The 23,636-nt window shown below is 45.3% G+C and overlaps 1 protein-coding gene across 1 annotated transcript; it reads right to left on the reverse strand.

Annotated features, from left to right (window-relative positions):
- Positions 1 to 202: 202 nt before the first annotated feature.
- LOC118144774 (uncharacterized) lies at positions 203 to 15,118 on the reverse strand. The gene is made up of 2 exons (XM_035258727.3): positions 14,213 to 15,118; positions 203 to 331 (listed from the first exon to the last, which is right to left on the reverse strand). Exon 1 carries the CDS (start codon positions 15,075 to 15,077, stop codon positions 14,268 to 14,270), a length of 810 nt encoding a protein of 269 aa, XP_035114618.3. The 5' UTR covers positions 15,078 to 15,118; the 3' UTR covers positions 203 to 331; positions 14,213 to 14,267.
- Between the last annotated feature and the right edge of the window lie 8,518 nt (positions 15,119 to 23,636).

Below are 23,636 nucleotides of genomic sequence, written 5' to 3' on the forward strand. Positions count from 1 at the left end.
CAGAGTCTAAGTCTGTTCCTTAAGGTTAGTAACCAGTCTTTATTAAAAATACAAAATTTTTCTTCATGTCTAATCCCATTGTATCCACAATGCTGTGATTTATAGTACCTGATCAATACTTAAAAGTACTTACTGTACGTGTGTGTTCCTGAACAAGTTTTCATGACCTCTGTTAGATTCTCAAAAGAATTCAAAACTTTCCTTCGCATTTAAGAATCACCATTTTAAGAATCCAAGCAGCATGAGGCAGCCAAAATCCGCGTTGGTTTTACACTGGTCCCGTGTGCTTAGGCAAAGTAACGTCTTCCATGTTTCAAGGTCAGTTTCAGACCTGAATGAAGCATAGATTTAAATTTAGGGTTAGGCTTTGGAATATGTCTTGTTTTTATTGTCTCACATTTCTAATTTTGACTACTTATCCCATGTTATGTTTCAAATTTATTTATCATGTTCCAAGTTCTTTCTCATACTTCTTGATCTTGGCTTAACTGAGCAAGTTAGTATCAGAGGCTAGTTGACTGAACCCAAGATAAATCATTTTGTACTGGCACAAAACCTTCTTAGCATTTTTTTTCTTTTTTCTTTTTCCAATCCCACTTGTCAGCAGAAGGCATTTTTTTTTCCAATGAATCAGTCAGTTCACTAAGAGACAGATCATGAGAGGAAAGAGAACTAGAAGGCCAATAAATATGTAAGAAAATAATTGTAGTTCATATATTAATGTTGACATGTAAACCACATATCTAAACTTTTGCTGGAGAAAAATCCACGCAAGAATTTCCAGAACTGTCCTCAAGTAACTCATTTATTTAAGTTTAAAGGAAAAAGCTAATTGATTACATTTGATTAACTTTTCCTGTTCCATGCACTAGTTATTTTAAAACATGATAAAAAGCTTATGGGCATTACCTATCACACAGTACTTATGTACAGACTTCTAATAGTAAAGTAACTAATGTTTGATCAGATAAGATGGAGGCATTACGAATAGTCTACAATTTGTATTTTAAGGAATTGGACATGAAGAAGTCTAGAACATTTTGTGTCTAAAAACCTGACTTTCTATTTTGCCTTGGGCAAACTTTCTGTGCCTCAATGTACTCTTTAAATATGTGAAGGATGCTCTTTTTGGTTAAGTGCTCTACACACCTGAATACAGGGCATAGTATAAGCACAAAGTATGACTTAAGTTATCACAAATATTACACATCCTGTGTTCTTGAATGTGCACACTTTTTTCTCAACAAAATGTATCTTAAATCAGTTTTTTTCTTACCGCTCTCAAAATGTGTAGAATTACCTTTTCTTTGAGTATGGCATCATCTCTTCCCAAATGCATTTTACAGTTGCTTTTGTGTTCCACAGACTATAGAGTCAAAATCAAGAGTATTTTGGGAGTATCAGAAGCATTTAAAAATCTATTTTTTCTAGTATCTTTCACAGACCTAAATATTTAGATTCTCTTTGCCTTTTTCTCCGTGGAATAAAGTACAGTAGTATCAAATTACTTATACAGAATATAAACTTGTTTGCATTGGTCGAATTCATTTAGATCTCTCAAATACTATTATTTTAGGGCTATATAAATTGTGTTTTTAGTGTAAAATGTTACTTGACAATGTGATGTTAAATCCCTTTTAGAAAGTAGCTGAAAATGGTAAAGGAACTCATCAGAATCTTAGAGTTCTTAGATTTTCTGATAATTTATTATCTTTTGTTAATGATGTCCAACACTTCTAAAACTGTTGAGAAAACATGAAGAATTGAGGTTACTCTTCTCAGGTGACACTTTAATTATTAAAATCAGAGGCTCCCTGAACAAAACATATTGCAAAATAGAGATAATGGCATGGGAGAGGCCAAATGCAGGACTCTGGTAAATTTAACTGATTTTGAATATCTATCTAAATTTTAGTTCATGCATGTTCCTACTCCATCCTGGTGTTTCTGCCATTAGAAATTAGAGTTTAATAAATTGTGATGTGCATACATACTTTTTACATGAAGGATTCTAGTTTCTAACTTTACTTTTCTGATCTCAAGAAAATTAAACTTGAAAAACAGGGTAAAATTCTTCAACTGTTGCCTCCAGTTCATTTTTGTCCTGTAGTCCTGAGAAAGGAGATTTAGACTTGCCTGCCTAATACAGCTGTTTTTTAGGCCATGATACTATCCCAAAGAAACTGTTGAGATACCATGGCAGAAATATAAAACCTAAGCTTTGAACCCCAGTAGACTTCTTACTCTGCCATTAAGTCTCTCTACTTTATCTGGTATTCTAAGAATTTCTTCAAACCACTTAATAATTTGTCACCATTAACTTTAATATCCACTTTTAATCTGCACTGTAATATCCTGCTTTGAGAAGCAAAAATGCCTCATAAGACTAGGGATGCATAAAATAAAATGTTTTGGAAGGTGATCCTGGCTCCTTCGGCTCTCATAACTATTTTATAGCTGTAAATAAAAAGTCAAGAAAGCGGCCAGGTGCGGTGGCTCATGCCCTTAATCCCAGCACTCTGGGATGCTGAGGTGGGTAGATCACCTGAGGTCAGGAGTTTGAGACCAGCCTGGCCGACGTGCTGAAACCCTGTCTCTACTAAAAACACACAAAAAATTAGCCAGCTATGGTGGCACATGCCTGTAATCCCAACTACTCGGGAGGTTGAGGCACGCGAATCACTTGAACCCAGAGGGCAGAAGTTGCAGTGAGCCAAGATTGCCCCACTGTACTCCAGCCTGAGCAACAGAGTGAGACACTGTCTCAAAAAAAAAAAAAAAGTCAAGAAACTGAAATTCCCATTTTAAGTTCTCAAATCAGTGACCTTTCAAAATAGGCCTTGTAACTGAAATACCTGACAAAGCAGTTCTAACTAATGCAATGTGTTTTTAAAAATTTTTTAAACAAATCTTACATGGTAAACATAATTGCAATATATTTTAAGACTAATATTGGTATTTAATCCTTGAAGACCTGTCTTGTATGTCTCTCAATTTTGTCAGAATTTTTATTGTTTTTCACATATTATGTGAAATAAGCATTTTTTTCAGGGTACATAGGGTATCTCTGTTTTACAGATTTTTAAAGATGAGGTTTTGAAAAGACCTCAGAGATTTTTGTTATCTTGCTTAATAAATGTCAACTTGTGGGCCGGGCGCGGTGGCTCATGCCTGTAATCCCAGCACTTTGGGAGGCCGAGGCAGGTGGATCACGAGGTCAAGAGATCGAGACCATCCTGGTCAACATGGTGAAACCCTGTCTCTACTAAAAATACAAAAAATTAGCTGGGCATGGTGGCGCGTGCCTGTAATCCCAGCTACTCAGGAGGCTGAGGCAGGAGAATTGCCTGAACCCAGGAGGCAGAGGTTGCGGTGAGCCGAGATCGCGCCATTGCACTCCAGCCTGGGTAACGAGCGAAACTCCGTCTCAATTAAAATAAATAAATAAATAAATAGTCAACTTGTTACAGATTCACACATTGCAAGTAGGACAACAACAGGAGATTGGCGTATGACTGGTGCACAGCAGCCAGCAAAATGGATCATGTTTGCTGTGTAACTTCAGAGGTACCCTGAAAGTCATTTCCTAAAGCCATCTTTTTCCTTGGATTGTGCAGAACAATTGGATTGAGGCACATATTGTTAGGAGTAGCAAGTGGAAAATTATCTTGAAATACAGCAAGGAAGAGAAACAAGTTTTCTTTCTCTACTTTATTGTTGGACTAATTGGGTCAATTTGCTGTGACGTATCAAAGATCTTTTTGTGCCAGGCGGAGATTGGCTATTGAGTTCTCCAGCATTTAAATATATAAATTGTATATGAGTGCCTATTTTTTTCTTCTTCTTTCATTTTCTATCTTAATACCCTTTTTACTTTTGAAATAATTCATCTGTTTTACTTTATGACCAGCTTTAATTTCAATTAAGGAATAATAGCAACCCTAGAAATTCATAGGAAAGCATTGAAATACATTTTTTTTTTAATAAAGATACCTAAAACCATCTCCCCAGCTTAGGGTTGAGCTGAATTTCTGTGAAATGAATTTATTGTTTTAAATGCTAATTATTCTAAAACTACTTAATTCTTAAAAACACTGTGTTCAGTTTCAAAAGTTTCACTTTGGAGGATATTCCCAAAAAGGTGGGAAAGTATAAAATATTTCTGACAGAATTATTCAGTATTCTTTAAAATTTACTTCAAGTTTGTTATTGTATCACAAAGATAGTGTCCTTGTTGGATTAAAATGTTGGCTGTTTTTGTTAATATACTTAAAACTGTAACCAGTGAATAACACCTGTAGTATTTTTTATTATAGATTATATTTTATTTCAATAAACTTTGATATTTAGACCAAAGTCTTTTTGCTCCGTATATTCATGTCATCAAGCTACAGAGTTAAGATGACCGGGGAAGGTAGGGAATTAACATGCTGATTCACATTTACCAGGATTGACTTCAGAACACTTGGATAGAGAGAATTTCCCCACCTCCAGGAAGTAAATAAAGAGTTAATTCTAGCCGGGCGCGGTGGCTCAAGCCTGTAATCCCAGCACTTTGGGAGGCCGAGGCGGGTGGATCACGAGGTCAAGAGATCGAGACCATCCTGGTCAACATGGTGAAACCCCGTCTCTACTAAAAATACAAAAATTAGCTGGGCACGGTGGCGCGTGCCTGTAATCCCAGCTACTCAGGAGGCTGAGGCAGGAGAATTGCCTGAACCCAGGAGGCGGAGGATGCGGTAAGCCGAGATCGCGCCATTGCACTCCAGCCTGGGTAACAAGAGCGAAACTCTGCCTCAAAACAAAACAAAACAAAAAAATAAAGAGTTAATTCTAAACCATGTAATAGCTTACCACCTGACCCAATGGTAGATTTGTTATACCTGCCATGTCATTCCTCTTGGAGGACCAAGAGCCGAGAAGGGATCCTTTTTCTTTATATCAAGCCAAACCTAACATAAAGGTTTTCTTCAACAATTTTATGTCTAAACCAGAGGACGTCTGACGTTTCTCTGTGATGCTTTCTTGGATTCGCCAGCCCTCTAAGCAGAATCAACCATTCCACATACTATTCTGGTGACCTCATAGCATTTAAAGTAGGCTAAGAGCCATCATGTCTTCTTGATCTTGATCTTCTTCGTACATTACATGATTACTGGCACAGAACTCAAATGTCTATTCACAGGAATTTCTCAAGTGACCTATATTAGGTAGTTATTGCTTACCTGTCCTTGAAATAAGATGATTTTAAAAGAAAATATAAACACAGTGAAGGAATTAAATATGTAAAAAGATCCTTATATAACTTAGAGATTTTTTTTTTAAATGCAGTATGTGAAACAAATTTCACAGGATGAGATTAACAGCAGATTAGACATTGCAGAAAAAAAGGCTAAATTTGAAAGCATAAAGATTATATGAATAGAGAAAAATAATCTACCTGTGAGACAAGAAGAAGTTAGAAAATGACATGTAAATGGCTGGGTGCAGTGGCTCACATCTGTAAGTAATCCCAGCATTTTGGAAAGCTGAGGCAGGATGAACACTTGAGGTCAGGAGTTCGAGGCCAGCGTGGCCAACATGGCAAAACCCCATCTGTACTAAAAATACGAAGATTAGCCAGGCGTGGTGGTGCATGCCTGTAATCTCAGCAACTCGGAAGGCTGAGGCAGGAGAATTACTTGAACCTGGGAGGCAGAAGTTGCAGTGAGCCAAGATTATGCCCCTGCACTCCAGCCTGGGACTCTGTCACACACACACAAAAGATATGCAAATATACCAGACACCTAATCCAGGACTTTCGGAGGCCAAGGTGGGGAATTTCTCAGTTTGTCTGTATCCTTACTGATTTTCTGTGTACTTGTTCTATCAGCTGGGCATGGTGGTGAGCACCTGTGATCCCAGCCACTCAGGAGGCTGATAGAACAAGTACACAGAAAATCAGTAAGGATACAGACGAACTGAGCAATTAATTTCCCTTAGGACATTCACAGAACTCTCCACTCAGTAACAGCAGAATACACATTCCTTTCAAGGGCATTTGGAACACTCACGAAAATAGAAATGTCATGGGCTATGAAACAAATCTCAGTAAATGTAAAAGGACTGAAATCAAGCAATGCATGTTATCTGAACAAAATTGAATTACATTAGAATCCAGGCCGGCAGGCCGGGCGCAGTGGCTCAAGCCTGTAATCCCAGCACTTTGGGAGGCCGAGGCGGGTGGATCACGAGGTCAAGAGATCAAGACCATCCTTGTCAACATGGTGAAACCCCGTCTCTACTAAAAAAAATTACAAAAAATCAGCTGGGCATGGTGGTGCGTGCCTGTAATCCCAGCTACTTGGGAGGCTGAGACAGGAGAATTGCCTGAACCCAGGAGGCGGAGGTTGCGGTGAGCCGAGATCGCGCCATTGCACTCCAGCCTGGGTAACGAGAGCGAAACTCCGTCTCAAAAAAAAAAAAAAAAGAATTACATTAGAAACCAAAATGGAAAGATACCTGAAAAATACCCAAATATTTGAAAATTAATTCACTTTAAAATAACCCAGAAGTCAAAGAAGAAATCTCAAGGAAGATTACAGAATATTTTGAACTGAATGAAAATGAAAACCAAAGCATTAAAATGTATGGAACAAAGCTAAAGTAATACAGGGATATTTGAATATTAGGGTAACATCGTTTGGTGTTTTGTTTGTTTTAAATGATGTCTCGATCCAGCTGTGAGGCCCTGGGTAAGAGGTCAGTGAGTTTTCCTTTTTTTTTTGAGACAGAATTCCTCTGCGTTGCCCAGGCTGGAGTCCAGTGGTGTGATCTCGGCTCACTGCAAACTCCAGCTCCCGGGTTCAAGTGATTCTCTTGCCTCAGCCACCGAAGTAGCTGGGATTACAGGTGTGCACCACCATGTCCCACTATTTTTTTTTTGGGTGGGAGACAGGGTTTTGCCATGTTGGCCAGACTGGTCTTGAACTCCTGACCTCAGGTGGTCTGCCCACTTTGGCCAAAGTGCTGGGATTACAGGCCTCACAGTGACTCACTCACCATGCCCGGCGAGTTCTCCCTTTTGGAGCAGTGAATTAAGTCCACACCCCAATCACCTACCTTGTTGAGCTCTCACAGTCTGGATCACTACACACCCACCCTTGTCCCCTGGGGCTACCTCACCCTTGGAGATGACTGCTTCCTGCGTAGGAGACAACATAACTTCGGGCACTTAGACACATTTGCTGAGCTCATTGTTTCCCTAGCCCATAATCCTGGCATACTCCCCACTGTCTGCCAAAATGTACACCCCTACACTCCCATGTTTAATGGGAAATCTTGCAGACGTTACTACTACCCATGTGTTTTAGTCTGTTCAGCCTGCTGAAACAAAAATACCATCGAATGGGTGGCTTATAAACAATGACAATATATTTCTTGTTCTGGAGCTGGGAGTCCAAGAACAAGGTGCCAGCAGATTCAGGGAATTGTGAGCCTCTTATGAGGTTGGCTGTCTTCTAGCTGTGAACTCATTTGGTAAAAGGGGCAAGGGAACTTCCTGGAGGGTCTTTTAAAAGGAAACTGATCCCATTCGTAAGAGCTCTGTCTTCCTGACCTAGTCATCTACCAAAGACCCCACCTCATAATAGCACATCCTGGGGGTTCTAATTTTTCTTTCTTTCTTCCTTCCTTTCTTTCTTTTCTTTCTTTCTTTCTTTCTTTCTTTCTTTCTTTCTTTCTTTTTTCTTTCTTTCTTTTTCTTTCTTCTTTCTTTTTCTTTCTTCTTTCTTTTTCTTTTCCTTCCTTCCTTCTCTTCCTTTCTTTTTCTCTTTTTCTTTCTTTTCCTTCCTTCCTTCTCTTCCTTTCTTTCTTTCTTTCTCTTTCTTTCTTTCTTTCTTTCCTTTCTTTCTTTTTCTTTCTTCTTTTTCTTTTCCTTCCTTCCTTCTCTTCCTTTCTTTCTTTTTCTCTTTTTCTTTCTTTTCCTTCCTTCCTTCTCTTCCTTTCTTTCTCTCTCTTTCTTTCTTTCTCTCTTTTTATTTTTTTCATGGTCTTGCTCTATCACCCAGGTTGGATGGAGTGCAGTGGCATGATCATAGCTCACTGACTGCATCCTCTGCCTCCTGGGTTCAAGTGATTCTCCCGCCTCAGCCTCCCAAGTAGCTGAGACTACAGGTGTGTGCCACCATGCCTAATTTTTTGTCTTTTTTTTTTGTAGAGATGTGGTTTCCCCACATTCCCCAGGCTGGTCTCAAACTGCTGAGCTCAAGCGATCTGCCTGCCTTGGCCTCCCAGAGTGCTGGGACTACAGGCGGAAGCCACCGCCTCCGATCTGGTATGGTATGCCTGTGCCCCCAACGAAATCTCATCTCAAATTGTAACTCCCACAATTCCCATGGGAGGGACCCAGTGGGAGGTAACTGAATCATGGGGGCAGATCTTTCTCATCCTATTCTTCTGAGAGTGAGTGTGGCTCAGGAGATCTGATGGTTTTAAAAAGTGGAGCTTCTCTGCACAAGCTTTCTTCTCTTGTCTGCCGCTTCCACCATGATTGTGAGATATCCTCATGGAACTGTAAGTCCAATAAACTTCTTTCTTTGGTAAATTGCCCATTGTCAGGTATGTCTGAGTGTGAAAAAAGACTAATAGAGGATCCCTTTAGAATTTCAACACATGAATTAAGTGAGGACACAAACAAACTTAACATAAATGGATATTATTGCTTTCTCTGGGAGACAACTGCCTTTTATCAGTCCACCCTGAAACTCCCTGGGGAGAAGAACTCTGACTCCCCACCACCATTACCTCCCCCTCCCCACCAGAGCTTGCTACCTAACTTCCCATCCTGCATCTCCAACCACGACCATCCCATTTGTCCCTTTCCCTTGGGTACAAAGGAAGGAAAAAAATAATATCCTATCCCAACTCAGAAAAAGGCAAAGAAGGAAATGTTTCTTAATGACATGTATGAGGTCAGCATTAACCTCATAAATATTACAAGAAAAGAAAACTACAGATGAATATTCCTCATAAAAATAGATGCAAACAACTTCAAGAACCACCACAGCAAAAAAACCAATAAGGACTCGGGTCCTGATTTCAATTCCTGATTTCAAGTCTTACTACAAAACAACTGCAATAAAGACAGTGTGATATTGGCATAAAGGTAGATGTATAGATCAATGGAATAGAATTGAGAGTCCAAAAATAAAACCATGTATCCAAGGTTAACAGATAGTTGACGGGAGTTCCAAGACCATTAAGTGTGGGACAGGATATCCTTTGTAACAATAATGCTGGGAGAAACCACTGTTCACAAGTAAAAGCATGAAGTTTGACCCTTAACAACCGTATACAAAAAGTATCACAACAAATCATGCACCTAAACATAAGAGCTAAAACTATAAAAGTCTTAGGAAAAAACAGTGGTAAATCTTCGTGACATGATTTAGCAATGGATTCTTAGAAATGGCACCAAGGCAGTGCGGTAGCTCACGCCTGTAATCTCAGCACTTTGGGAGGCTGAAGTGCGTGGGTCATCCAAGGTCAAGAGTTCCGAGACCGGCCTGACCAACACGGTGAAATCTCGTCTCTACTAAAAGTACAAAAATTAGCCAGGTGTGGTGGCGGGCTGTAATCCCACCTATTCGGGAGAATGAGGCACAAGAATTGCTTGAACCCAGGAGGCAGAAGTTGCAGTGAGCCAAGATCATGCCATTGCACTCCAGTCTGGGTAACAAGAGCGAAACTCCGTCTCAAAAAAAAAAAAAAGGGTAACAAGAGCGAAACTCCGTCTCAAAAAAAAAAAAAAAGGGCCGGGCGCGGTGGCTCAAGCCGGTAATCCCAGCACTTTGGGAGGCCGAGGCGGGTGGATCACGAGGTCAAGAGATGGAGACTATCCTGGTCAACATGGCGAAACCCCATCTCTACTAAAAATAAAAAAATTAGCTGGGCATGGTGGTGCATGCCTGTAATCCCAGCTACTCAGGAGGCTGAGGCAGGAGAATTGCCTGAACCCAGGAGGCGGAGGTTGCGGTGAGCCGAGATCGCGCCATTGCACTTCAGCCTGGGTAACAAGAGCGAAACTCTGTCTCAAAAAAAAAAGTAAAACTTTGCCAGGTGCAGTGGCTCACGCCTGTAATCCCAGCACTTTGGAAGTTTGTGGCAAGAGGATTACTTAAGGTCAAGAATTCAAGACCAGCCTGGGTAACATGGTGTAACCCTGTCTCTATTAAAAATACAAAAATCAGCCAGGTGTGGTGGTACACACTTGTAATCCCAGCTACTCGGGAGGCTGAGGCACAAGAATCACTTGAACCTGGGAGGTGGAGGTTGCAGTGCGCCATGATTGCACCATTGTACTTCAGCCTGGGCAACAGAGCGAGACTCTGTCTCAAAAAATAAAACAAACCAAAAACTTTTGTGCTTCAAAGGATACCATAAGAGTGAAACAACAACCCACAGAATGGGAGTATTTGCAAATCATACATCTGATAAGGGACTTGTACCTAGAATATGTAAAGAATTCTCACAACTTAATAACAAAAAGGCAAATAACCTAATTTTAAAATCAGCCAAGTTGATCTGAATAGACATTTATCCAAGGAAAATATACAAATGGATAAGCACAAGAAAAATGCTTGACATCATTAGTTATCAGGGAAATGCAAATCAAAATCACAATGAAGCATCCCTCCACACCCACTAAACAGCTAGAATCAAAAAGTCAGATTACTGGGGCACAGTGGCTCACACCTGTAATCTCAGCACTTTGAGAGGCAAGGCAGGAGAATCACTTGAGCCCAGATCGAGATCAGCCTCAGCAACATTGAGAAAACCCTACTTCATCAAGAAATATTTCAAAAAAATATAAAAAAAAAATACAAAAGTCAGCTAGGTGTGGTGGCACATGTCTGTAGTTCCAGCTACTCAGGAGGATGTGGTGGGAGGATCACCTGAGCCCAGAAAGGTTGAGGCTGCAGTGGGCCATGATCATGTGACTGGACCCCAGCCTGGGCAACAGAGTAACACCCTGGCTCAGACAAACAAACAAAAAGGTAAGCGTTGGTGAGAAAACAGAAATCAGACCCTTATGTATGACTGATGGGAATATAAACTGGTGCAGTCACTTTGGAAAACAGTCCTGCAGTTCCCTCAATGAGAAAATGTGGAAGGCTCAAGTGACTTCCACCTCAGCCTTTTGAGTAGCTGGGACTACAGACGTGCACCACCTAATTTTTGTATTTTTAGTGGAGACAGAGTTTCGTCATGTTGCCCATGTTGGTCTTGAACTCCTAGGCTTCAGTGATGAGCCCACCTGAGCCTCCCAAAGTGCTGTGATTACAGACATGCACCACTGTACCAGGCCAATAAAATGGTTTTGAGAAAAGTTTTTAATTTTAGTAAATATAGCATTACCATATGACCCAGCAATTCACTCCCAGATATTACCCCAAGGTAATAAGAACCCATGTACACACAAAAGCTTGTACTGGACTGTTCCTAATGGCATTATTCACAATAGCTAAAGGGTGAAAGCCTAGATGCCCACCACCTGATAAATGGATGAACACCATGTGGCAGATCATGCAATGGAACTGATTCAAACTGAGAGGGAAATGAAGCACTGCCGTATACCACAGCACAGATGACCCCTGAAAACATCATGCTAAGGCAAAAAAGCCAGTCACAAAAGATAACGTTTTATATTATTTAATAAAGCATCTACAACAGTAAATTCGGAAGATAGGGGAAGTAGTTTAGTGGCTGCTTATGACGGGGGGGAGAGAGTAAAAAGTGACAGCTAAAGAGTATAGCTCTTTTTTTTTGTGATTGAGTTTCTTTATGAGGTGATGAAAATGTTCTAAAATTCACTGTGGTGATAATTACGTGTAACCGAGAATATACTAAAATAATTGAATTGTACACTTTAAGTGGGTAAATTTAATTGTATGGCAGGTGAATTCTAGCTTAATAAATTGATTTGTTTTTTCTTTTGTTTTGTTTTGTTTTTGAGATGAAGTCTTGCTCCGTCCTGCCCACGCTTGAGTGCAGAGGTGCGATCTCAGCTCCCTGCAGCCTCCAACTCCTGGGTTCAAGCAATTCTCCTGTCTCAGCCTCCCAAGTACCTGGGACCACATTAGTACGCCACCACAGCCGGCTAATTTTGTATTTTTAGTACAGACAAGCTTTCACCATGTAAGTGTGGCACAGTGGCTCACACCTGTAATCTCAGCATTTTGGGAGACCGAGGCAGGAGGATCACTTGAGCATGGATTAAGATAAACCTCAGCAACGTTGAGAAACCTCATTTCTCAATGTTGGTCAGGCTGGTTTTGAACTCCTGACCTCAGGAGTCCACCGCCTTGGCCTCCCAAAGTGTTGAGATTACAGACATGAGCCACCGCACTGGCTGCTTTTGTTGTTGTTGTTGTTGTTGTTTTGTTTTGAGATGGTCTTGCTCTGTCTCCAAAGCTGGAGTACAATGGTGTGATCTTGACTCACTGCAGTTTCGACTTCCTGGGCTCAAGTGACTTCCAACTCAGCCTCCCGAGTAGCTAGGCTATAGACGTGCACCACCTAATTTGTTTATTTTTAGTGGAGACAGAGTTTCGTCATGTTGCCCATGTTGGTCTTGGACTCTTAGGCTCTAGTGATGAGCCCACCTGAGCCTCCCAAAATGCTGTGATTACAGACATGCGCCACTGTACCAGGCCAATAAAATGGTTTTGAAAAAAAGTTTTTGGCCAAGCGTGGTGGCTCATGCCTGAAATCCCAGGACTTTGGGAGGCTGAGATGGGTGGATCGCCTGACGTCAGGAGTTCAAGACCAGCCTGGCCAACATGGTGACACCCCATCTGTATTTAAAAAAAAGAAAAAAATGTTTTTAATTTTAGCAAATCAAATCCAGTAAGATATAGATACATAACCATAACCAAGTGTCAATTTTCCCTGGCTTGTAAGATGGGTTTAATATTTTAATATCAATGTAATTCACCATAATAACAGAACAAAGAGGAAAACCTCAACATCATCATATAATCTCAACAGATACAGAGAAAGCATTTGACAGAATTTAATTTGCATTTGTAATAAAAACTGTGAGCATATGAGCAATAGAAGGGAATTTCCTCAGCCTCATAAAAGATATGTGACAAACTCAAGGTTGACACCACACCTAATGATGATGGTGAAAGCCCGAATGGTTTCTCCCTAAAACTGGGAACTATGCAAGAATGCACTTCTTCTTTTTTGAGATGGAGTTTCACTCTTGTCGCCCAAGCTGGAGTGCAACGGCTCAATCTCAGCTCACTACAATCTCCACCTGCCCGGTTGAAGACATGCTGCTGCCTCAACGTCCCAAGTAGCTGGGATTACAGGTATATGCTACCACGCCCAGCTAATTTTGTATTTTTAGTAGGAGTTTCGATATGTTGGCTAGGCTGGTCTCGAACTCCTGACCTCTGGTAATCCACCCGCTTCGGCCTCCCAAAGTGCTTGAATTACAGGCGTGACCCACTGCACCCAGCCTGCCCTTGCCACTTCTTTTCGACACCCTATTGTAGAAACTAGCCAGTGCAGTAACGCAGGGGGAGTAAAGGCATTTAAATAGGTAAGGAAGTTCTTTTTTTTTTTTTTTGAGACGGAGTTTTGCTCTTGTTACCCAGGCTGCAGTGCAATGGCGCGATATCGGCTCACCGCAACCTCCGCCTCCTGGGTTCAGGCAATTCTCCTGCCTCAGCCTCCTGAGTAGCTGGGATCACAGGCACGCGCCACCATGTCCAGCTAATTTTTGTATTTTTAGTAGAGACGGGGTTTCACCATGTTGACCAGGATGGTCTCGATCTCTTGACCTCGTGATCCACCTGCCTCGGCCTCCCAAAGTGCTGGCATTACAGGCTTGAGCCACCGCGCCCCGCCAGTCGGTAAGGAAGTTCTAATGCTGCCATTTAAATCGTAAGGAAAATCGAATCCCGCCTTTATTCCCAGAAGACATGACTGTATACATGGAAAACCCTAAGTCATGTAAAGTAAAGCTACCACAATTAATAAGTCTGCAAAGTCACTTGATAAAAGGATCCACACAAAAATTAGCTGTGTTTCTGTGTACCGGCAACCACGAATGACACGTGTAAGGAGTCCCGGGGAGCTCTGTGCGCATGTGCGGGCGGTGCGGGGGCCTGGGGGGCCCGGCCTGAGAGTGAGCTAAGGAAGCGGAGATACAGCGTGTTACCAAAGGTGCCTTGTCCCTTGTCCAAGGACACAGAGCTGGAATTCGCTGCAGAGCCTCAGTGCGGTCGGGCAGCTGCGGGAGGAGCTGCGAGACTGAGGTGCAGAGGCCGCGGGGGCGGGGGCGCCCGGGGAGGGGCAGAGTCAGGACTTGACTCCGTGGGAGCCCAGGAGTGGGACGCCCTTTCCTCAGCGCCCGAACCAGTGCCGTCCCTCGCTGAGCCCTGTTCTCTCCCTCGGCCGTGCGGGGCAGGCCTGCCATCGGGGAGGCTCCATGGAGGTGGCGGTGCCCGCGAAGCAGGCGGCCGAGGGCCTGCGCGGGCTGCCTGTGGGGCCGCTTCGGGCACCGCTTCCGGCACCGCTTCCGGCACCGCTTCCGGCACCGCTTCCGGCACCGCTTCCGGCACCGCTTCCGGCACCGCTTCCGGCACCGCTTCCGGCACCGCTTCCGGCGCTTCCACTGGGCTAAGCCGGCCGCGCTCCTCGCCGGGGCTGCTCCGCGGCCTGTGCCGGGACTGGCTGCGGCCCGAGGCGCGCACTGAGGAGCCCTTGCCCGAGCAGTTCCTGAGCGCGCTGCCCGCCGACCCGACACGCCGGCAGCCGCAGCGCGGGAAGGAGGCGGCGGCCCTGCGGGAGGAGCTCCGGTGAGCCTGGCGGGGCTGCGAGGCGGGAGGGGAGCGGGGAGCCACGAGGAAGCCGAGGGAAGAGACTGCGTAACCCCCGACAACCCGTGTGACCACGGTGGGGAGGCCACGGCGCCGCGGGAGGGACAGTGCACGTGGGGCGCCTGCATCCCAGCGCCAGCCGCGAGTCAGGAGGGCGCCGAGACCCGGGCGTACTTGCGAGTTCTCCACGGGCCTCACGGCCATGGTCACGGTCCCGGCTTCCCAGACGAGGACGCGCCGGAAGCAGCCGGGAGAAGGGCCGGGAGACCGCTCGTCCGCTGCCCCCTCCCCGCGGTCCTCCCGGCGGGCACCCGGGGACCGTCCTCAGACCTCGGTGTTGGGATCTTCCTGCGGACTCCTCCGCGTGCTGTGCGGCCGACCTCAGCCTCCAGTCCCCCAAGGTCAAGGGTAGCGCCGGGCCAGCCTCCACTCCGAACCCCTCTTCGTGGGGCTGGGCTGGGCTGGGCCCCCGAGCAGGCTGGCCCTTCTCATGCGTTCGGGACCCAGGGCTTAGAGTGACTTAGGGGCGGAGGGCCGAGCCCAGGCCTCTCTCCGGGGAGGTTTGGGTTATTCTTTCTTTCTTGCCTTATTTTTTTATTGTTTTTTTTTTGAGACGGAGTTTCGCTCTTGTTACCCAGGCTGGAGTGCAATGGCGCGATCTCAGCTCACCACAACCTCCACCTCCTGGGTTCAGGCAATTCTCCTGCCTCAGCCTCCTGAGTAGCTGGGATTACAGGCACGTGCCACCATGTCCAGCTAATTTTTGTATTTTTAGTAGAGACGGGGTTTCACCATGTTGACCAGGATGGTCTCGATCTCTCGACCTCGTGATCCACCCGCCTCGGCCTCCCAAAGTGCTGGGATTACAGGCACGCGCCACCATGCCCAGCTAATTTTTTGTATTTTTAGTAGAGACGGGGTTTCACCATGTTGACCAGGATGGTCTCGATCTCTCGACCTCGTGATCCACCCGCCTCGGCCTCCCAGAGTGCTGGGATTACAGGCACGCGCCACCATGTCCAGCTAATTTTTGTATTTTTAGTAGAGACGGGGTTTCACCATGTTGACCAGGATGGTCTCGATCTCTTGACCTCGTGATCCACCCGCCTCGGCTATTTCTTTCCTTTCCTTTCCTGTTTCCTGAGTTTCCCTCTTGTCGCTCAGGCTGGAGTGCAGTGGCGCCATCTTGGCTGAATGCAACCTCAGCCTCCTGGGTTCAAGCGATTCTCCTCCTTCAGGCTCCCGGGTAGCTGGGATCATAGGCGGCCGCCACCACGCCTGGCTATTTTTTTGTATTTCTGCTGCGCCCGGCACCGGGTTTGGATCCGTTACCACGCAGCAGGCATGTCCGACTCACTGTCTGGGGCCCTCCCAGCGCAGCCCAGCACCTTTCTTTGTGAAGTCTCGGTGCCCAGACACAGCCTTTGTTTACGTCATCTGTGGCTGGCTCTTGCCACCTTGGCCACAGCAGAGGGCCTGAGAAGCTGGAAGCACTTACTGCCTGGCTCTGTAGGGGAAGCTTGCAGCCGGGCTTACGGCACTCTGTCCAGGGGGACGCGTGACCTGAGCCGCAGAAGCCATCTTACGTGTTCTAGTCACCACGTTAAAAAAGATGAAAAGAGGCCGGGCGCGGTGGCTCACACCTGTAATCCCAGAACTTTGGGAGGCCGAGGCGGGTGGATCACGAGGTCAAGAGATCCAGACCACCCTGGTCAACATGGTGAAACCCCGTCTCTACTAAAAATACAAAAATTAGCTGGGCGTGGTGGCGCGTGCCTGTAATCCCAGCTACTCGGGAGGCTGAGGCAGGAGAATTGCCTGAACCCCGGAGGCGGAGGTTGCGGTGAGCCGAGATCGTGCCATTGCACTCCAGCCTGGGTAACAAGAGCAAAACTCTGTCTCAAAAAAAAAAAAAAAAGATGAAAAGGAGGCCGGGCATGGTGGCTCACCCCTGTCATCCCAGCACTTTGGGAGGCCGAGGTGGGCGGATTGCCTGCGCTCAGGAGTTCGCTACCAGCCTGGGCAACACAGTGAAACCTCGTCTCTATTAAAAAAATACAAAATATTAGCTGGGCATGGTGGTTTGCGCCTGTAGTCCTAGCTACTTGGGAGATTAAGGCAAGAGAATTGCTTGAACCCGGGAGGCGGAGGTTGCAGTCAGCCGAGATCTCGCCACTGTACTCCAGCCTGGGCAACAGAACGAGACTCCGCCTCAAAAATAAATAAATAAATACATACATACATGCATAAATAAAAAACGCTCAAAACAAAAGGGTAAATTTAGTTTCGATAACCTTAATTGACTCTAATGTCTTCAAAACACTGCCTTTTCAATACGTGACACTCTCAAGTGGCCCGTGGCTGCTGTGTGGGCCCTGGGTGATGAGCAGCGGGGCACCCACGCAGAGGCCTCTAAGAACAGTGGTCCAGGCCATGGAAGCAGCCAGTGCAAGGGCCCTGAGGCACCTCAAGCAGCAGAAGGGCCTGAGGGCGTGTCATCGGCAAGTAGTGGGTGGGTAGAGTCAGAGCGGTCAGGTGTTCATCACGTACCTCGTGCCTGCTGGGTGCTGGGATGTGGCAGCAGAAGTGTGGCATCTAGGTGAGGCAAAGTGAGCAAGAGCCTTCAGTCCACTGCAGCTGGGCGTCCTTCCTTTCTTCCAGAGGGAGCAGCTCCTGTCAAGGCTGCCAGTTGCCTCTGCGCCACCCAACCCAGTGGCCTCGTCCATCTCCCTTCTCATGCAGCCTGACCAGCCCCAATCACTCAACTCCTCTTACTGTCTGGGATACAGCTTGCCCCTCCTCTGCTCCCACTTCCTGGCACCTCTGTGCTGACTCTGGCTTCTCTGTCCTCACCCTCCTTCTGGGTCATTGTTCCCAAAAATGGGTTGTAACAAATCCCCACAAACCCAGCGGCTTACAAATAACACAAGTCTGTTACACTTCTGGAGGTCAGAAGTCCAAAATGGGTCTCATGGCCCAAAATCAAGGTGTCTGCAGAGCCACGTTCCTTCCCGAGGCTCTAGGGGAGAATGTTTCATGCCTCTTCCAGCTCTTAGAGGTTGCCCGCATTCCTCGACTCATGGACCTGTTCTCAGAGTGCTGGGCTCCAACCTCTGCTTCTGTCTCCCTGTCAGTCCTCTGACCTTGACCCTCACTTCTTAGGATGACATTTGGCCCGTCAGGATAATTCAGGATCAGGTTCCTGGTGTCAATGCTTAATTCCCTCCATCCAGAGTTGCTGTTGCCCTGTGAGACAGCATGTGGCAGGTTCTAGAGATCAGGCCATGTACATCTTCGGGGCCATTATTGTCTGCCATAAAGGCTAGGTGAACTGGAGGTGGAAGAAAACGGACATGGAATTGGTCGGCCTCTGGGTTACTCCCTTTCCAGTTTTCGTGACTCCTCAGAACAGGAGCCAGCACATGGGTGCCATATAGGTAGATTTCAGCCACCGTTACTACACTGAGCTCATGCCATCTGTGTTTTTGGCATTAAAATGTCCTTTTAGGAAAAGATGGTAAAAGTACACTTGGTAGTTGTTATTGCTTTTTTTTTTTTTTTTTTTTTTTGAGACGGAGTTTCGCTGTCGTTACCCATAGTGGAGTGCAATGGCACGATCTCAGCTCACTGCAACCTCCACCTCCTGGGTTCAAGTGATTCTCCTGCCTCAGCTTCCCGAGTAGCTGGGACTACAGGCGCGCGCCACTGTGCCCAGCTAATTTTTGTATTTTTAGTAGAGACGGGGTTTCACCATGTTGACCAGGATGGTCTCAATCTCTTGACCTCGTGACCTCGTGATCCACCCGCCTCGGCCTCCCAAAGTGCTGGGATTACGGGCGTGAGTCACCGCGCCAGGCCTATTTTTGCTTTTAATGTATATATCTTGCAAAATAAAAACAATTCCTTCTACTCAGGGAGGCAGTGAGAGTTCAAAAAAATGTGTCAGACCCGTACAATGAAATTATAGCACACTGTTGAGAGGTAGGAATGAAGGTCTGCTAGATGAAGAGAGGCACTCATTACGAATTGGCAGATTCAGTACTCTTTGTTGTTTGTTTCATTTTTTTGAGATGGAGTCTTACTCTGTCAGCCAGGCTGGAGTGTAACCTCTGCCTCCTGTGTTCAAGGAATCCTTCCTGCCTCAGCCTCCTGAGTAGCTGGGATTACAGGCGTCAGCTTCTGCACCCAGCCTCAATAGTCTTTGTTAACATGTCAGTTCTTCCATCTGTGTATCCAACATAATCTCTTTTAAAATTTCAGCAGGCTTATTCATAGAAATTGATACAGTGATTTAAAAACTTATATGCAAATGCAAAGAAATGATTAGCCAAAGCTATTTATTTAGAGACAAGGTCTTGCTCTGTTGCCCAAGCTGGAGTGCAGTGGCACAATCATGGCTCACTGCAGCCTCCAACTCCTATGCTCGAGGGACCCTCCCGCCTCAGCCTCCTGAGTAGCTGGGACTGTAGGCATGCACCACTAGGCCAGGTCAATTTTCTTATTTTTGTAGAGATGAGGTCTCACTATGTTATTCAGGTTGGTCTTCAAATCCCACCTCTGCCTCCCAAAGTGTTGAAATTATAGATCTGAGCCACCTTCCTTGGCCCCAGAACAATTTCGAAAAATGTAAGTAACAACATGGGAGGAATTATATTACCTGACTTCAAGACACTGTAAAACTGTAGTATGATATTTTGATATTGGTGAAAGTATAGAAGTACAGGGTGGGTGCAGTGGCTCACGCCTGTAATCCCAGCACTTTGGGAGGCTGAGGCAGGCAGATCACGAGGTCGGGAGTTGGAGACCAGCCTGGCCAACATGGTGAAACTCTGTTTCTACTAAAACCAAAAAGTAGCCGGGCATGGTGGCGCATACCTGTAATCCCAGCTACTCAGGAGGCTGAGGCAGAAGAAGCACTTGAATCTGGGAAGTGGAGATTGCAGGGAGCCGAAATTGTGCTCCAGCCTAGGGAACAGAGCAAGACTCCATCTCAAAACAAAACAAACAAAAAAAGAGTATAGACCTATAGATCAACAGAACATAGAGTGCAGAAGTAGATTCACACATATTGGGTAAACTTTTACTTTTTTTTTTACAAAGGTTTCAGAGTAATCCATGGGAAAATGTCTTTTTTTTTTTTTTTTTTTTTGGAGACAGAGTTTTGCTCTGTCACCCAGGCTAGTGCGCAGTGGTGTGATCTTGGCTCACTGCAACCTTCGCCTCCTGGGTTTAAGTGATTCTTCTGACTCTGCCTCCCGAGTAGCTGGGATTACAGGCACGTGCCACCGTGCCCAGCTATAATTTTTGTATTTTTAGCACAGATAAGGTTTCACCACATTGACCAGGCTGGTTTTAAACTCCTAATCTCAAGTGATCCACCTGATTTCACCTCCTAGAGTGCTGGGATTACAGGCATGAGCCACCATGCCCAGCCCGGAAAATAAGTATTTTCAACAAATAATACTGGAAAAACTGGATATCCATATTAATATGGTTTGGATCTGCCCCCACCAAATCTCATGTCAAACTGTAATCACCAGTGTTGGATGTGGGCCTCGTGGGAGGTGGCTGGATCATGGGAGTGGATCCTTCATAAATAGTGTGGCATTCTCTTGGTGCTATTCTCCTGATACTGGTTGTTGAAAAGCGTGTGGCACCTCCCCACCTCGCTCTCCGGCTCTGGCTCTGGCCATGTGGTACATGCCTGCTTCCCCTTCGCCCTCCACCATGATTGTAAATTTTCTGAGGCCTCCTCATAGGCAGAAGCCTCTATGCTTCCCATACAGCCTGTAGAACTGTGACCAATTAAACCTCTTTTCTTTATAAACGACTCAGTCTGTTGTTTTACGGTAATGTGGGAATGGACTAATACACATATAGATCCGTAACTTATGCCATACATAAGTTAACTAGAAATGTATTTTTTTTTTCTTTTTTTGAGATGGAGTCTGTTTGTCATCCAGTGGGGTACAGTGGTAAGATTTCGGTTGACTGCAACCTCTGTCTCCTGGATTCAGTCGATTCTCCTGCCTCAGCCTCCTGAGTAGCTGGGGTAACGGGCATGCGCCACCGTGCCCAGCTAATTTTTGTATTTTTAGTAGAGACGGGGTTTCACCTTGTTGACCAGGATGGTCTCGATCTCTTGACCTCGTGATCCACCCGCCTTAGCCTCCCAAAGTGCTGGGATTACAGGTAATTTTTGTATTTTTTAGTAGAGACGGGGTTTCACCATGTTGGCCAGGATGATCTCAATCTCTTGACCTCGTGATCCACCCACCTCGGCCTCTCAGAGTGCTGGGATTACAGGTGTGAGCCACTGCATACGGTCTAACTTCATTGAAATTTTTTGTCTGTTCATTTTCGTTTTGAGACAGAGTCTTACTCTGTCACCCAGGCTGGAGTGCAGAGGCACAATCTTGGCTTATTGCAACCTCTGTCTCCTGGGTTCAAGCAATTCTCCTGCCTCAGCCTCCCGAGTAGCTGGGATTACAGGCACCCGCCGCCAGCCTGGCTAATTTTTGTATTTTAGTAGACGGGGTTTCACCACGTTGGTCAGGCTGGTCTCGAATTCCTGACCTCAGGTAATCAACCCACTTTGGCCTCCCAAAGTGCTGGGATTACAGGAGGGAGTCACTGCACCCAGCCCACTTCTTCAAAATTTTAAAACACCGTTAAAAATGGAGCAAAGCTTTCGGCCAGAACTGCCATTTTCCGGTAATTCACCGAAATGACAAACACAAAGGGAAAGAGGAGAGGCACTGGACATGTGTTCTCCAGACCTTTTAGAAAACTTGGAGTTGTTCCTTTGGCCACCTATGTGCGAATCTACAAGAAAGGTGATATTGGCCAGGTGCAGTGGCTCACACCTGTAATCCCAGCACTCTGGGAGGCTGAGGTGGGCAGATCACGAGGTCAAGAGATTGAGACCATCCTGGCCAACATGGTGAAACCCCGTCTCTACTAAAAATACAAAAATTAGCTGGGCACGGTGGTGCATGCCTGTTACCCCAGCTATTCAGGAGGCTGAGGCAGGAGAATTGCCTGAACCCAGGAGGCGGAGGTTGCGGTGAGCCGAGATCACGCCACTGCACTCCAGCCTGGGTAACAAGAGTGACACTCCGTCTCAAAACAAACAAAAAAAGAAAACATGGAGTTGTTCCTTTGGCCACCTATATGCGAATCTATAAGGTGATGTAGACATCAAGGGAATGGGTACTGTTCTAAGAGGAATGCCCCACAAGTGTTACCATGGCAAAAGTGGAGGAGTCTACAATGTTCCCCACCATGCTCTTTGCACTGTTGCAAACAGACAAGTTAAGGATAAGATTCTTGCCAAAGAATTAATGTGCATATTGAGCACATTAAGCACTCTTAGAGCAGAGATTGCTTCCTGAAACACGTGAAGGAAGATCATCAGAAAAAGAAGGAAGCCAAAGAGAAAGGCACCTGGGTTCAGCTGAAGCAGCGGCCTGCCCTGCCCAGGGAAGAGCACTTTGTGAGAACCAACAGGAAGGAGCCTGAGCTGCTGGAACCTCTTCCGTATGAATTCATAGCATAACAAGTGTTAAAATAAAATAAAATAAAATACCTCTGAACTGTTAAAATGCTTCTCTTTATTGAGTAGATGGTGCTGTGTTCTCCCCCAAAGAAATACTTACAGCAAATTGTAGTTGTTCTGATTCAGTGTGTAATGTCTTTACCCTTCAAATTGAATGTCTTTCTTGCTGAAAGATGGGACGTGGCTTATTGTGAAACAAATTACTCAATTTCTTAGAAAACGGACACATACGAGTTACGAAATATTTGTACTGGCTTGAAAAGAGTCTCTCTAAATCACCATGGAAGAAATAAAATAACTTACAAAAATTTTAAAACATGGAGTGAGCCAGGCATGGTGGCTCATGCCTGTAATCCCAGAACTTTGGGAGGCTGAGGCAGGTGGGTTACCTGAGGTCAGGAATTCGAGACCAGCCTGGCCAACATGGTGAAACCCTGTCTCTATTAAAAAAAAAGAGTAATGATTTAAATAAATAATTCACAAAGAAAGATATATTTATGGCCAGTAAGCACATAAAAACATACTCAACATCAACTGAGCGTGGTGGCTCATGCCTGTAATCCCAGCACTTTGGGAGGACAAGGTGGGTGGATCACCTGAGGTCAGGAGTTTGAGACCAGCCTGTCCAATATGGTGAAATCCTGTCTACTAAAAAATACAAAAATTAGCTGGGCGTGGTGATGCGTGCCTGTAGTCCCAGCTACTCGGGAAGCTGCGGCAAGAGAATTGTTTGAACCCTGGTGGCAGAGGTTGCAGTAAGCTGAGATCATGCCACTGCACTCCAGCCTGGGCAACAGAGTAAAACTCTGTCTCAAAAACAGAAACCAAAACAAAAATGCTCAACATCATGTCAGAACATGTAAAACTACATTTGAGCCCGGCACAGTGGCTCACACTTATAATCCCAGCACTGTGGGAGGCCGAGGTGGGTGGATCATGAGGTCAAGAGATCGAGATCATCTCTACTAAAAATACAAAAATTAGCTGGGCATGGTGGTGCGTGCCTGTAATCCCAGCTACTCAGGAGGCTGAGGCAGGAGAATTGCCTGAACCCAGGAGGCGGAGGTCGCAGTGAGCCCAGATCGCGCCATTGCACTTCAGCCTGGGCAAGAACAGCGAAACTCTCAAAAACACACAAAAAAACTACATTTGAACTCCACTGAAATAGTACAGCACACCCACTAAAAAAGGCTAGCAATGAAAAG

The sequence above is a fragment of the Callithrix jacchus genome, chromosome 8, assembly GCF_049354715.1.
Source record: "Callithrix jacchus isolate 240 chromosome 8, calJac240_pri, whole genome shotgun sequence".
In the NCBI taxonomy this organism is placed as follows: domain Eukaryota; kingdom Metazoa; phylum Chordata; class Mammalia; order Primates; family Cebidae; genus Callithrix; species Callithrix jacchus.